Consider the following 16,291-nt stretch of genomic DNA (forward strand, 5'->3'; position numbering starts at 1 on the left):
CTCACACCATTCCATCCTAAATTCTCACAGACTCTATCTACATCAGAATGACAACCATTAATCTAAGATGCTAGAAGACTGCAGCAAACTTGCTACATAATCTTTTTTTAATCACATCTTTTCTGGGCTAGGAAAGTAAATACATGCTGGGCTTAAAAGATTTCCTGCTGGGCTACAGGCTGCCTGGGAGAATAAAAGTAAACAGATAGTGAAAGATGTTAATAAATGTCTTTATCACGTACGCTGTTTAATTGTATTAAAAGGAAAGAAAGAAAGAAAAACAAGATTTTGAGAGATAATAATTGAGTGTCAACTAAATCTTCTGGTCAACCAAGTATGAATGTCCATTACCCTTAATAATAACATGTTTATTTTTAAAACGTTTTTCCCCCAAAATAACTACTTCTAAACCTGCTTTTCTTTGTTTTCCAAGATATTGAAGACTTTGAAACCAAAACAAGAAGCACGGTGTCTGTCCGAGAAGGTCAAGGTGTGGTGCTTCTCTGTGGCCCGCCACCACACTTTGGAGGTATGGGGGGAGTAATTTGGGTCACGTGATTAATGTTGTCACTCAGGGAGTAAAGTAGGCACGTTAGGTCTTGAAGCCAATGGTAGCCCTTCGTCAAATCCAAGGGACTCTTCAAAACTCTTCAAGTTCGTCCTACTGCATCCAAACAGTTCTACGTCCAAATTTTTTCTTTTAAAAATATTTATTCGAGCAGCCACTCAACAGATTTGTCCTTAAGGAGACACAGCATGGCAGTGTACACGCAGGGTGAGTACTGGGGAGTTGTGATGAAACTGACCATAGCTGCAATCTGTGCTTGTCACTCTGCATGACAAGCGGCAGTTTATTTAACCTCTTTAGGCTCAGTTTCCTCACCTGAAGAATAGAGGCACTAACTGATATCTATATTGGAGTGCTGTTGTAAATGTTAAATGAGCTAATGAATATAAATTGATTAGTGTAATGACTAGTACTTTCTTCGAAAAAGAAAGCTAAGATTGTTATTTCGTTTTTCTGATTGGGCTCTATGAAGAAGCAAATTCCAACACTCCTTTTGGCAACCTCACATTAACAATTGCAAGAAGAGAGTTACCCCGTTAATTGGAATTAAATTTTGGATGGCACCAAAACAGAACATCTCCTAGCAATGGTGAAAAGCAAGCAATGAATGCCAATCTCTACTTTGGAAGAATCTGGATTGGCAGTGAATTAGCCTGGTGCAAGGGACCTAAACCACCCACTGATTCTCTCCCCAGTGGGGTTGCATTTTCTCAAATTCCATATGGTAAAATTTGGTAGATTCTCAACCAACGGTGAACCTGGTCAAGGCAGTGTAAAAATAAACGTGGAGTCATTTCATTTGGTACAATCCAATATCATACAGATTGTATTATAATTAGCTTAACTACAACAGCAAGCACTTACACAGTACAGATCTAAATACTTTATATGTATTAACTTTTTAAATCCTCACAACAACTTCATGGGGAGAAACTATTATAATTATTGTTTTACAGATGAGAACACCAAGGTAGAGAAAGGTCAGGTAACTTGTCCAAGGGTACACAGCTGGTAGGCAGTGAAGCCAAGATTCAAATCCAGGCAGTCTAGCTCCCAGACCCTGAGCAGCAATTAACCACCACTGCGTCTATTATAGTTGATTTCTAGTCTGGAATGGAAGAATTTTGAACAGATAGGACAAATATTTAAAAATAGAATGAAAGCAACTTTTTTCCGGTAATATTAAACCAAATCATGTTTATGATCCTTTAAAAACTTGAAAACATTTTTTGCATCATTTTTATTTTCATGCAACCTCATGAAATGCTGATACAACAAGAAAAGGAAACTAATTAGAAATTAACAATATTGTTGTTCAATATTATTACAGAGTATTATGGCATTATTCTCACCTGAAATGTTAGGGGAGAGTTACAATGCTTTCAATGCTATCTTGAGATAAATAACATCATTCCAGAGCACACAAAAATTTGATGTGCTTATATTTTAACCCTAGGAAAATTATTTTCTAGTATCATAATCTAAGATGACAAGATAGGCAAAATCATGTCTGAATGTGCTGTCAGTCTCTATCACTTTATTCTCTGACATTGCTCAAAGATTCTTGACAGAATTGAAGACTGTTTTCAACTTTGTTTACTATAAATGGGGATAATAGAAATGTGAAATATTTGTAAGAATAAGTCATATATTTTTAAAAAGCAACCAAGTAGGAGAAGCTTTCCCTGTCACGTTGTCACCTACTAATGTTAAAACATATGTTGAGCTTTTCAAGCATGTAAGACCCTTATTATAATGGTCCCCTCTGCTTAATGCTGTGAGATTAAGTCACAGATATACAAAAACTGCTTTAAATTAAGACCTTTATAACTGAATAATTAATCCCTGTTGCATGAGAGTTACGGCAAACTTGCCTGATATCAAATTTGATTATATCATAAATAATATTTTAGCAGGATTCCAAAAGTATTTTTCAAGGTTGACTTTATCCAGGTATTGTAAGAACTTTCATCCTGATAGCTCTAGCATATGCCATGGGCTTCCTCATCTCTTCAAGGGCAGGAGTGATAGATTCTTGTTCTCTTGTTCTTTATAGTTCTCCTGGATCAAAACTGAGGGGAGTATTGACAGACATTCTTTGATCCAGTTATACAAATAATCATTGATGAGTCAGAGGGAGAAAATATTAATAATAATAATAATAGCTACCAATTATTGAATTATTACCATAAGCAGGCACTATAAGGGCTTTCCATTTACTTTCTCATTCCCACTATTCCAATAATTAAGAATAGTAATTTAAAAATGAGGAAACTGAGACTAGATAAACTAAGTAAATCAGTTTTCAGTCAGTAAATAAAGGCAAGATTCCAATCCAGGTCTTTCTGACTTCAAAAAATGCCTGTGGAGGGGCCGGCCCAGTGGCACAGTGATTGAGTTCGGCGTGCTATGCTTCCGTCGCCCAGGTTCATGGGTTTGGATCCTGGGCACAGACCTACACCACCTGTCAAGCCATGCCGTGATGGCAACCCATATACAAAAAATAGAGGAAAGATTGACATGGATGTTAGCTCAGGGCCAAGCTTCCTCACGAAAAAAAAAAAAAAAGCCTGTGAATAGAAGACTCTATAGTTAATGCTTAAATCTCAGGTTGCTTCTCAGTGTCAATACTCTTACACATCCAGGTTTGCTAAGAGTCCTGGGAATGTCTTTCACTGGCTCATTTAAAACGATTCCTTACTCTTCCTTTTCCTGCCTCACCTTCTTGTAAAGGTGAATTGTGCCAAGAAAGATTTCAAGAAAGAAGGCAAACATGTTGGTTGGATAACCTTCAAATTGGATTAGTGGACAATTAGTGCCAACTCTAGAGACATAGGCAGACATTTTCTGTCTTTGCCTGTAATCTGTCCTTGGGTGAAGTCTCCCATATATATGTACATGGTTTTCCATTACTATGTAACAAACTAGCAAAAACTTAGCAGCTTTAAGCAACACCCATTTATTAGCACACAGTAGGTGTGCTATATTAGGTGTGCTTTATTATGGTGTGTCTGGGCTCTCTGCCCAGGTTCTTACAAGGATAAAATCAAGGTGACAACCAGACAGCATTCTTTTCTGGGAAGTCTGAGGATGAACCCACTTCCAAGCTCATTCAGGTTGTTGGCTGATGTCAGTTCCTTGCAGCTGTAGGACAAAGTTCTGCATTTCCTTGCTGGCCAGCTGTCGAGGGCCACTCTCATCTTCTAAAGGCTGCCCACATTTCTTGCCACATGTCCCCTTCCATCTTCAAAGCCAATAACAGAGAATCGCCTTCACATCAATTCCCTCTAACATTTCAAATCTCTCTAGCCAGGAAGAGCCACATCCTGTGTAAAGGCTCACCTGATTAGCTCACCTCCACCAAAGATAAAGTCACTTTCTTCAAGTCGACTGTGTCATCTAATCTAATCTAGTCATGGGAGTGATGACTAGTGATGACCATATTCACAAGTCCAAACATACTCAGATGGAGGGCAGGGGTCATTTTAGAATTCTGTCAACCACAATATGCTTTCCTAGATTTTTTCCTTCCTCTATTTCCATTTCTCTAAAGTCTCCATATTTGCTCACATACTTGGCAGTCCCAGAGAGATGCCCTAGAAGTACATAAATTGGGGTAGGTGGGATTAGCAGGGCAGGATGGAGCAAATGTTGGCATGGCTAAATTATTTTTAAATCCAGTATGCGAAAAGCAGAGATTCACCATAAATATTAACATGTCTTCTCAGAAAGAGAAGTACTACAGACTCCATAGTGTTAGAAGGCTGAAAATTTTACATCATTTTTTGGACAATTTGGTTCTGTTGCCTTTCTCGGTGAACCCAATCATCAGCAATGAGTCTCACAAGTAGTTCAATCACAAGAGAGAAATGATGTTAAACTTGATATTATCAGAACATCCTGACTTCATGCTTTCTCTCTAAGGTATTCACAGAAAGCTTGCAAAACATTTCTTAACAAGGAGGCCTATAAAATATATTTCAGTGTGTTTTATTAAAAAATCCTATAGAAGAGTAATAAAAATTATCAACTAGACTGAATCCTGGAAACTTACCCAGCACAGAATGGCTCCAGGACCAAAACAAAAGAAAAAAGTGTATAGATGGATTTCCCATCTAAACGATTGATCACAACTCAATGAAATACGGTAATCAGCATAAGCCAAACCGAACAGGTGCTATTGTATGCCTGTCCTTTTTCCGAATCGACCAAAGGAGACCTGACTCCAGAGTGGCCTTCTTGTGGATGCTTCCTACCCAATTTTTAAGGTAACCACAGATGCAGCTGTGCTTCTCTTCTAGGAAGGGAGGATTTACAGATAAAGGTTATTCTAGGGGAGAAGCTACCCATGGTGAAAAAGAAAAGGAACCTAGGCAACAATTCCAGAACACAAAACTGGCCCTTGCTGCTTTCTCTCTTAGAAATGCAATATTTAGAAACAAAACAAAAACCATTCCCTATACTCTCAGGAAAGAAGTACACTCACTTCCTTAATCCTGCTTCCTAACCAGCAATAAGCTCCATGAATGTGACTGAATCTCTGCCAGTAGAGCCAGACTCAGCCCTTGTTTCCATCTCCCTAAAAAATGTAACTCCAAAATATTTCAGAGAAATGTAAGTTTTGCTGAAAGTTTTGTGGAAAGAACACGGGGAAGGCCACAGTGCACATCTGATTGAAACACTTCAATCCCTATTAGACATCACTTTCCTTTCCCTAAACTCTCTCATTGGCAGTCTATGACTTCCCTCAGCTCCCAAACAATCGCTAACAATCTCTTCTATTACCTATTATAGTTCTTGTCCGCAATTTGGATACCCATCTCAGAAAAAAATAATTCTCCTAGTTGGCCTCTCTGTGCTTGGCAGAACCAAAATGTTATAGTCAGCTAAATAAAAAACTTTTCTTTGCTCCAGTATGTTGCTGGCGAGTTCTAAGATCATCCTTCCGCACACAGGTTTATACGACAGAAAAAGGCAGTACAATCTTTATTTCCCTTATTCATTTGGGGAAGGGGTCGCTGAGCCTTGAGGTAGACTTTGAAGTCTATGCAGAGATATTTTCCCCCACAGGTTCTCACTCACCTCAAGGGCGGGATTTTGTTAAAAGTCTCAGCCACTTGTAACAAAGATTCTGCACAAGTCGTTTGCAACAGGACTGAAAGCAGAATTTCCTCTAAGTTTTAGAAATGAACAGAAAACCCTTGAAGCCAAAGCTATTGGGTGAATATGAGAATAGGCAGTCAATAGATCTTCATGCGTGCAGTGACTTAGCCCAGCTTCACATGAAATTGTGTTTAAAAATGACAGAGTGAAGAAATGATACATGTTGTCTAAAATAATTAAAATCACCTTCACTGTGAAATAATAGTTTCACCATATCCAAAGTAAAGCTCATTCTTTCCCTTTATTGTCTGGATATAAAACTCTCAATCCTGAGCTCATAAAAATCATAAGTTTAAAATTTGTTTTAGAGGAAATGCTCCATTCTCTCCTCAGATACAACTTTTAGTTTGATAGAACAATTGAATTTATGCCAGTAGTTTGGAGCATCTATGTCTGTAGCAGGAAGATAGCACTGTTGTTTGAGCCCAGCATTTGTATTTGCGTCAATAAAAATGTTGACAATTCAACTTAAATTGAAAATCATTTCCAGCAACAGCTCAAACTGTGTTACAGAAGAAACAGAAAATTATATTGAGAAAAAGTGCTAAATTTTCATCTCCCCTTCCTCCTATTTAGTTTGTTTGCTGTTTTTGGAGTAAATGATAGTGGTATTGTCTTAGTAGGTAGGTCAAATGGTCAGTAAAAACGTTACTCTGGGCGGCCAGCCCAGTGGCATAGTGATTAAGTTCGCGTGCTCCACTTTGGCAGTCCAGGGTTCACAGGTTTGAATCCCGGGCACGGACCTATGCACTGCTTATCAAACCATGCTGTAGCAGGTGTCCCATATAAAGTAGAGGAATATTGGCATGGATGTTAGCTCAGGACCAATGTTCCTCACAAAAAAAAAAAAGAAAGAAAAAAACGTTACTCTGGGGTTATTTGAATGTGTAAAAGGCAGATAGGCACAACAGTTGCTGGTTGGTTTAATAATAGTGATGATAACTATCATTGTTGAATTTGACTATATATTCACTCAACAAATGTTTATTGTGTCCTTACTGTCACTCATTTTACCAAGTTTTAGGGATATAGTGGAGAACAAAGCAACAACGTCCTTAACTCCATGAATATTACAATAAACAAATATAAGTATGACAGATGGTAATAAAAGCTAGGGAAAAAAAATAAAGGGGCTAAGGAGTGGTGAGTGTTGCTATTGTATACTCTGAGGTCAAAGACGGCTTCGTTGACATTTGAGAACTAAAGGAGGGAGAAAGTGAGACACTGAGTAAGGGCAGTTCAGGCAGAGGGAACAGCATGTGCAAAGGACCTGTGGTGGGACCATGTCTGGCATGCTGGAAGAATAGCAGTAAAGCCAGTGTGGATGAAGAAACATTAGCAAACAGGAGAGTAGATGAGGATGTAAGTGCTACTTTCGAGATATTTTAGAGCCTTTGAATTTTACTGTGAGCGAGATTAGATAGAATGCATTGTATGGTATTAAGCAGAAGAGTGACACGCTTTCTCTGACTTTCAGTTTTAAAAGTTTACTCTGGAGAATAAAGGGGCAAGAATCTAAGCAGTTAAATGGTGATTACAATGATTCAGGTGAGAGATCATGGTGTTTGAACCAGGATGATGGCAGTGGACAGGTGGATAAGTAGCAATCTTCAGTATATATTTAGAGAGCATAGCTGAAACAATTTCCTCAAAGACTGGATGTAGACTGTAAGAGGCAAAGAGGAGTAAAAGACAACTCCAAGGTTTTGGGCTGACCAACTGGAAGACTGGAGTGCCATTTAGTTGGGATGAGGCCAATAAAGGGAGAACAGGTTTTGGAATGGGGGGAAACCAAGAATTTGCTTTAAGACATGTTTGCTTTCAGATGTCTATTAGATATAAGAGTGAAAATTTTGAGTAGGCAGCTGGATTTATATGTCTAGAGAGAAAGGTCTGGTTTGGAGAACTAAATTTGGAAGTTACCATATAACAGTAGAATTTAACACCACATAATTGGGTAAGAGAATGAGTGCTTACCGTGCACTGGGCACTCAGCTCAGCATTACGTATACCTCAACTCAGATAAAACTTTCAAGGAGAATTTCTCCATTTTCAAATTGAGCGATTGTGTTAAAGAGGTTAGTGTTAACCTGGCCAAGATCATGTGTCTGGAGTTGGGATCCTGTCTAAACACCACTGCATTTATTCTGCTGCCTAATTTTTCTGGCATAATCTGGCCCACAATAGACACTTAATAATTCCTAAATAAGGTATACAAGGAGAGGGCATGTGTTCTTATCTCTGTTGGAGAATAAGCAAACACTACCCAGAGAAGTAGATTGATTTGCCTAAAATTAGTGCACAGTATTACAACTAGAAAGATTATGGCTCTCCCACTCCACGTAGCTGACCAAAATCCCAGAGTTCATTTCACTAGGTCCCGTGCTCTGCATCCCCCCGCTCCACTCTCAGAATCTCATTCACTCCCAGGAAGAATGTTTTCCTTGCTTTCCAGCACGTCAAACAGAACTCTCATGTTGCAGCCTGTTACCATTTGTATAGCCCAGAGTTTCTCAACATCAGCACTACTGAAATTTAGGGTGAGATAATTCTTGTTATGAGGTTTGTCCTGCGCATTGGTAAGATGATTAGCAGCATCCCTGGCCTGTACCCACTTGATGCCAGCAGCACCCCATCTCCCAATTGGGAGAACGAAAAATGTCTCCAGACACTGCCAAATATCCCCTGGTGGGCAAAATCACCCTTGGTTGAGAACCACTGGTACAGCACACTTCTTACATTCATTGTATTAAGCTCACCCATGGAGCATGGGAATTGAGAAGAAAAAGAGGAAATCTGGTCCTGGCATACTTGCCTCCCATGACTTGACCAGTCTTCCTTAGAAGGAGGTTTCCCAGAAGTTCACTCAAAAGCTGGCTGTGTTTTCGTACCTTCTCCGGGTAGGATTTGCCAGTGCACAAGCAGGCTGAGAGTTCTTTGGAACCTAGCGATAACAGGAACTCAGAGGGCCTTTACTCAGTGGTTGTTTGTAAGCCACAAAGGCAGCCATCTCCATGATTCCATACAGGAGGTGTGTAAATCAAAAGGGATCTAATAAAATCTAGGTGGTCAAGCAGTAATTGTGGAACAAATGGGAACTCAAATAGAAGTGATTGTAAAGGTGTCGGGGCAGCTTTCTGGGTTATATCATAAACTTGCTCAGCACCAATATCAGTGACTTCAACCCAGAAAAGGAATTATTTTTCTTGGATTAGGTCTTTGCCACTGAGGTAGCATAACCATGATTTACCACCCAAGAGCCAGACACATTTAACCCTGGAGCACTGCACAAGGTTTGCAGTAAAGTACACTCATTCTGGAATATTCCAAAGAGGGGATTTATCCACTAAATCTGAACACTGTGCTTCAAATTCTTTATTCTACTCATTTTTTTTTCTATCTCAAGAAACATGCTACCAATTTTGAGGTCTGTTCAACAGAGCCAATAGAAGATCTCAGTGTCAGTGTTTATCATTATTGGTCTCTTTCACATGAGATGCTTCCCCTCTAATAAAAATTGCATCCCATATAATGGGTATAATTGCATGTATCTTTTGTGTTTGTATTTTAAATATCACAGTACAAGATATAGGGCTGTAAAAGATGTCAAAACATAATCATGCTCCGGGGAAAATAGGATTTGTTGTATGCTTGAGAGAGCAGCAGATAGAGTCTTCAATTGCTTACTGCAGATCTGCCATTTCTAATAATAATAAAATTGTAGAGGATGGTGTCAGTGTGAAACTACAGACAATGCTTCAGGAAGGACCAGTTATCATTCTGTTCTAATGTTACTGCTGAATCATCATAGGGAAAATGCATCACGATCATTAATAACAGATAAATGTCATAGATGGTGGAGAAAATATTTAAAAATTCAGTGGTTTCAACTTAAGTGGCTCATGAATTATACATTTAATTAAGAAAAGCCAAATGGGAAGAATTTTAAAGTTCCAATTTGCAAGGTATTTTTCCCCCATTAAAAAATATACAAATTAAGCATGGCAGTGGCTGATGATGGAACAAAATAGATAAAAGCCCCCACGGCAGGCTGGCTGTTTGGATGAATGGGAAGAGGCAGCCCATGAGGAGACGTGAGCAGGGATGGATGAAAAATACAATGACAGGAGGGCTTGCAGCTTAACATCACCAATACATGCACAAAAGAGCAACTGGATTCTCGTTGCAGAGCTCCTGTAATCTTCCCCTCTGCTTTTTCACCTGTAAAATGAGGAGGTTGGGCTGGAAGATCTCTCAGGTCCCTTCCATCCCAGACAGTCCATGATTCTATGAACCGAGGAACATCCTCTTCTCCAGGCTCCCACACATCACCCAAAGGCAAATAAATAGACAGGGTGGCCACCATTCTATCAAAATCCAGGTCATTTCCCTTTCTGGTATGATTGTGCAGAGGAAAATGAGTTTTCCCATTGGTATCAGTGATTTTCAAAGTAGAGTTCTGGGACTCTCAGGATCAGCATCACCCGGGAACTTGTTAGCAAAGCAAACGCTCTAGCTCCTCCCCAGACCTACTGAATGAGAAACTTGGAGGATGGAGCCCTGGAGTTTCTGCTTTACCAGGTCCTCCAGGAGATTCTCTTTGCACACTGAAGTTTTAAAATATCTGCTCTAGAGGCCTAGAAAAATTACTTCTGAGAGGTTTTAGAAATGTGTTCTATTCCTTGCTAATATTAGCTATAAATATGTTGGAGTAATTTAGAATGACAGATTAACCTTTTATTCCACGAGATTCTAAGGAAATTGAACACAGGACAGGCAGTGTTGATGGAGGAGGGAATGGGTGGTGAGGAACAATTGTTCTAGATGTGAGTAGGCTTGGCTATATATGGAGCTTGGGGGCTTGGAGGGAAGCCAAAGAGAGCATATGGAGATGCACTGGGAGAATAGAAAAAGAGGATCAGTTGTAGACACATAGAAAGATGGTGCCAAGGAAAGAACAAAGGATATGGCATCTGAAGGATCTAGGTTCAAGTCCTACCCCTTCCATATGTTAACAATATGATTTGGGGAAATTACCTTTATATTTCTAGATCCAATACCCTCTTCTATATAATGGGCATATTAGCAATAGCCAATTAGCCTCGTAAGACAATTGTTGGGATGATGAAACAGATATGAAATGAAAGTGCTCTTTACATTTTTTATTATTCTTTATGTAATCATCCCTATTTCTGGACCACATTCTTCCAGCAGCTTCTAAATGTTCCACTGTTGAAGAAGGATACGCCACATGTAGGAACAGATCGGAAAGTTTCAGCAGCTAAGATAAAAATGAATTAACCAAGGGAGAGATGGAAATTACAGTCTCAGGTCCCAAGATTATAAGGTGAAGAATACAAAGATTTCTTGGGCACTAGTGGCAACCTGTAATTTCTGTTAAGTGAAAGGGTTGCCTTGGATTTCAGAGAGCTGGAGCTTATTCCTCTCCCCAATAGGCATTGAATAAGGATCCCTAGGCTGAGACATGGCCCTGACAATTTGCTCAAGATTGTCTTTATTTCACAAAGGTGAGGAGTCACTGACAACAGGGGAATCTGAACTACATTTTTTCCTCCTCTATATGTTGAAGACAAATTTACTGTCTAGATGGCTCTCCAGTTTCAAACAAAAACCCTTTGAGCACCTCTTTCATGGAGACAGAGCAACAGGCTTAGAAGTAACGCAGCAAAGAATGTCAGTAAAGAAACTTAGAGACAAGAGACCACATGAAATGATAAAAGACTCCAGTAGGGACTTGCAAAAGAGAACGAAGATTCAATACCTGAGAACAGGACAAGAATGTGAAAGCATATTTTCAAAAAGAAAAAATGAATTGCATTTATGCATACTTGATCTAAAAGCATAGACTCTTAGGGAGATCAATGGAATGTTGTGGGTAGGGTAGACCATTCATAGAAACACAGGTTTAACCTCCCATCCATTGCAAAAATAAATCTTTTTTGCAGCATCTCAAGCAATGCTCACCCATCCTCTGCTTGGTCACCTCTAATGATAGAGAGCTCATTACCTTATAAATCATCTGCTGCTATACCTCTAAAGTTTAGACTGGTCTTCATTGTAATAAAGGTCAAACAGCATTCTGTAACCCCCCAGAGCCACAAGTCCTACTTTTGCCTTCTGGAGATCAGTGGAGAGGGCTTTATTTAACCCTTTATGCACATGACAGCAATTTTATCTATGAAGGCAGTTCAATTATTCTCCATTTTTTTTTCCTTGGAGTCAAAATCTAAATTCTTCTCCATTTATTTTGTGACTTAACTTATACCCTTCACTGCATTTGACTATCTGTCTCTTGATAGGCTCGAGATTTTTAATTCCCCTTTCGGTAAGGGGTTCTCTGAACATAATACTCCAGTTCCTCTACATGACTCATTTGTAGGGTGTTGGAAATACAGTTTCCATGATAGTTCACTCAGATATGATGAAACCAAATTGCCAGGAGTAGGATTAGCTATTTGTATTTTAAGACGCTTTCTTAGTGATTCTAATGTGCCCTGAATAAAACATCATACTCCAGTCTGAACAGTTCAGAGTAAGAATAAAAAATGTTTTCCATCATATATTTTTACAAGCTGTAATTCATTCTAGTGTTTAGCTTTCCTGACACTATTTTCATCCTGTTGTTTCTTTTTTCCATTTACACAAATATCACATAGTAATTAAAAATTCTAATATGACAGAAATACGTTAGGTAGAGAGTAGAAGTCTTTTGTATTTCTTCCCCTTACTCTGGGAAAACCACTGTATACATGCCCAGTTTTCTAAATTTAATAATTTATATGAACACACATACACACACATATACACACAAGTTCACACACACACATACATAATTTTTTTTGTGATCATACTAAGCATCTTGATTTACAACACCTTTTCACATAACAATACATCCTAAATTTTTTTCTACCTGAGCACTACTTTTCTAGGTTTAATACCACTTTGTGCATTTTTACATTCTGTGCGTAAGTGGCATTTTTGTTGCTGTTGTTCCTTGCCTTATTTTTCCTCATATCTTCTTCATTCCTGAGACTGATATCAGAGTTCTGTCTGTACAGAACTTATTTTTATTGCAATCATTTTGAATTGTTTTCAGAATTCAATTTTAGCCCCTCCTCACTATTAATGGTCTCTTTTTATAGACCCACTCTTTTCTTCTTTCTCCTTCCTTCCTTTCTTTCTTCCTTCCTTTCTTTTGTTCTCTCTAAAATCTGATCCCTAAGTGTATTGTTAACGTTTTATTTTTTTTTCTTAGTGAAAGGGATGAGAAAGATGGCAACATTCCCACGCTCCCAATTTCTCAACAGTTTTTCTATATAGATCAGATTTAAGGCCAGGATAGCTGTCAATCTGTATTGCCTGCTCATACTTGAGAGAATTTAAATTTAGTATGGCTGGGGAAGGATGTTTCAAGTAGTCTGCCTCCACCTGGGAAAGACTGGTAGAACACATCAGAAATAATCAGCCCTTTTTATCTCTACCATGTCTTGCTTCGGCACCAGTTTTAAATATAAGTGCAAATGACAAACGCGACCTGAGCCTCTGTCTGGACAAGAGGCCTCTAGTTGTTTCACCTGCTCTTCTGTGAGCTATGATGTCCAAGTTCATCTACAGGGGAAGAATGTGTTGACCTGATAAGCATATTCCTCTTCCCCGCCGCTGGCACCTATACATCCCATGTATTTTTGGGGTCCCTTTTGAACCAGTCATATTCTTCCACTTGCCTAAATATAAGTTCAGTTCTACATAGTTTCCATGGCACATATAACTTCTTAACCTGCAGATGGTACCACGCTTACAAAACCTTAATCCATGAAAATATTTTCCTTTGCTCAAAGATTTCTAGCTAAAATCAAAAACTGGCAACACGTAATTTTTGTAAAGATGTGGAATAACTGGAACACTCTTACATTGCTGGTGGAGATGTCAAATGGTACAACCACTTTGGAAAATTCTTTTGCGGTTTCTTATCAAGTTAAACATACATCTGCTTCATGGCTCACTCCTAGGAGTTTATCAAAGAAAAATGAAAATGTCCAAAGACAGTTTTATAAAAGAATGTTTGCTTCAGCCTAATACATAATGGTCCTAAGCTGGAAACAATCAATGATACAGAACAGTCCCAAGCCCATCAACAAGAAAGCGACTAAACAAATTGTGGTATATTCACAAAATGGAATACTACTCGGCAATAGAAAGGAAATAAGTACTAACAGTCAAAACAACATAGGTGAATATTAGAGATATGTTAAATAAAAGAAATCAAACACAAAACAATTCTGTTTGATTCCATTTTTATGAAATCCAAATACTGGCAGAAATAATCTATGATGATAGAAATCTGGTAGTGCTTACAACAGGAGAGACTGACCAGAAAGGGACATAAAATTTCTGAAGAGATAGAAACATTCCATATTTTATTTTGGGGTGATGGTTACATAGGGTTTATAATTGTTATGACTAATTGAACTGAACACTTAAGATCTGTGCATTTAATAGTATATTCATTATATTTTAATTATATTTATCTATAAATTTATATTCATATTTATCTACGAGATTTCCAGAGATAGACTGATTGATGTTCAGCAAAACTGATGTGCTTGCTGTCTTTCATCTTCAAGCTTTTGTTCATGCTCTTTGCTCCCTGAGCAATGTTTGTCTGCTCCTCTGTTGCTTGGATAGCTCCCATTCATCCTGCTGGTTTCAACATGGAATTCTTCTTCTCAGAAGACTTTTCTGACCACAGATCATCTAGACTCCTTCTCTTGGCTCACCATGAAGCCTCTGTCAAAGCACATATCATCCCACATTGTGATTATCCACACTAGTGGTAGTTAATCATAACTGATGCAGGCTTTATAAGGCACAGGTTTTGCTTTGTTGTATTCTAAATCTGAAAACAGTCCCAGAATAGATGCTCAGAAATTATGTAATGATTGACTAAATGAAATCCAAGATTGATGATAGAGTCCTTGAACTTACACCTTTAAGTTAAAATTTTCACAAGTACCCCTAAGCATATTTAATGAAAGCATCCTTCTGACTGCACATTGAGAAACACTGCTTTAACATATTAGTGGAGAAATTCAGTGTGCATTTTGAGCCCACAATATCTTATATATCTTATAGCTTTCCTTACTAAGTTCGTCCATTTATTCTCTTGACATCCCATCACCTTATTCTTTTTTTGTGTGTGAGAAAGATCAGCCCTGCGCTAACATCTGATGCCAACCCTCCTCTTTTTTGCTGCGGAAGATTGGCCCTGGGCTATCCATGCCCATCTTCCTCCACTTTATATGGGATGCCGCCACAGCATGGCTTGACAAGCGGTGTGTTGGTGCACGCCGGGGATCCAAACCTGTGAACCCCGGCCTGCCACAGGGAAGCGCGCACACTTAACCACTTGCGCCACTGGGCCGGCCCCCCATCATCATATTCTTAATCACACAAAGCCAATGATGGGCAGGGTGACCATATAATTTATCATCAAATTTGGGAAATATTTGAATATAAAGAATATTACAATTACACCAGGACCACCAGGCATAAACTGGACAAACAGGAGCACAATTTTATTCTAATTATAGAGAAGTAGGGCACAGAACTTTCAGATAAGAATGAATACAGTAAGGATAATACTTATTTTTTTCTGTTTTCCAGATTTATCTTATGCATGGACCTTCAATGATAACCCCTTATATGTCCAAGAGGACAACAGGCGGTTTGTATCACAAGAGACAGGAAACTTGTACATTGCCAAAGTAGAACCATCAGATGTGGGCAACTACACTTGCTTCATAACAAACAAAGAAGCCCAGAGAAGTGTTCAAGGACCACCCACTCCATTAGTGCAGCGCACTGATGGTAAGATGAAAGTTATCTTGGGAATATACTTTGTCTGTGGTTCTTGAAGTCTGGGGAGATCTGTAGAGCTTTCTGCTTCCCTCTGTTTCAATGGAGCCACATCATCTATAAGTTGAGGTTCAATTCACAAATATGATGAAAATCAGGTATTATCAAAAATATAATAGAAAATTCTATAACTCACCCACATGGTACAGTATACACGATTCTAAGTATACTGTGCCACCTCTTCTCTGGCATTGGAGCAGATCATCTTTTCTTTGCTTAAGCAGTATTTTGTAAAAAACAATGTTTGTTTGGAGAGTAGGCCTGTGTGTGTGCACGTGTGGGTGCTGCCAAACTTATTAACTGAATTAATATATTTTCAATGAACGTATGATGCAGCTTCTCTTTGATGCCTCTTTCTTTTCCGTATTTATCTTTTTCATTCACCCTTTATTTACCCGGTTGGCAAAACGGGAAAAATATTCACATCCAAGGAAAGCAAAGCAAGTCAACATTAATTATGAGCATTCCAAAGAGGGATAAAACACAAGATTCATACTCATTATATTCCTCCAAGGAACACAGTTCAGGTTGGGCTCTGACGAGTTTTGTAGCTTAGTCAAGTCATAGCTGGTACCAGATTTAGAGAGCTAGAAAATCTAAGAAAGTCATCAAAGTAGAAAAATT

At 38.6% G+C, this 16,291-nt stretch overlaps 1 protein-coding gene and 1 long non-coding RNA gene across 5 annotated transcripts in view; one reads left to right on the forward strand and one right to left on the reverse strand.

Moving 5' to 3' along the window:
* The window catches only part of CNTN6 (contactin 6), a 290,271-nt gene that overhangs the window by 164,002 nt on the left and 109,978 nt on the right, over nucleotides 1-16,291 (forward strand). The window contains 2 exon segments of the mRNA XM_087431359.1: nucleotides 434-529; nucleotides 15,416-15,619. Coding sequence (XP_087287485.1) covers nucleotides 434-529; nucleotides 15,416-15,619 — 300 coding nt within the window.
* LOC147917086 (uncharacterized) overlaps nucleotides 15,606-16,291 on the reverse strand; it is a 47,939-nt gene continuing 47,253 nt past the window's right edge. For all 4 annotated transcript variants that reach the window (XR_015552253.1, XR_015552250.1, XR_015552252.1 and 1 more), the window contains one exon: nucleotides 15,606-15,724. This is a non-coding gene — a long non-coding RNA (uncharacterized LOC147917086). The remainder of the gene's footprint in view (nucleotides 15,725-16,291) is intronic.

Source organism: Ceratotherium simum, chromosome 5 (assembly GCF_057802395.1).
Source record: "Ceratotherium simum simum isolate JZ-2026a chromosome 5, ASM5780239v1, whole genome shotgun sequence".
NCBI classification, from domain to species: Eukaryota; Metazoa; Chordata; class Mammalia; order Perissodactyla; family Rhinocerotidae; genus Ceratotherium; species Ceratotherium simum.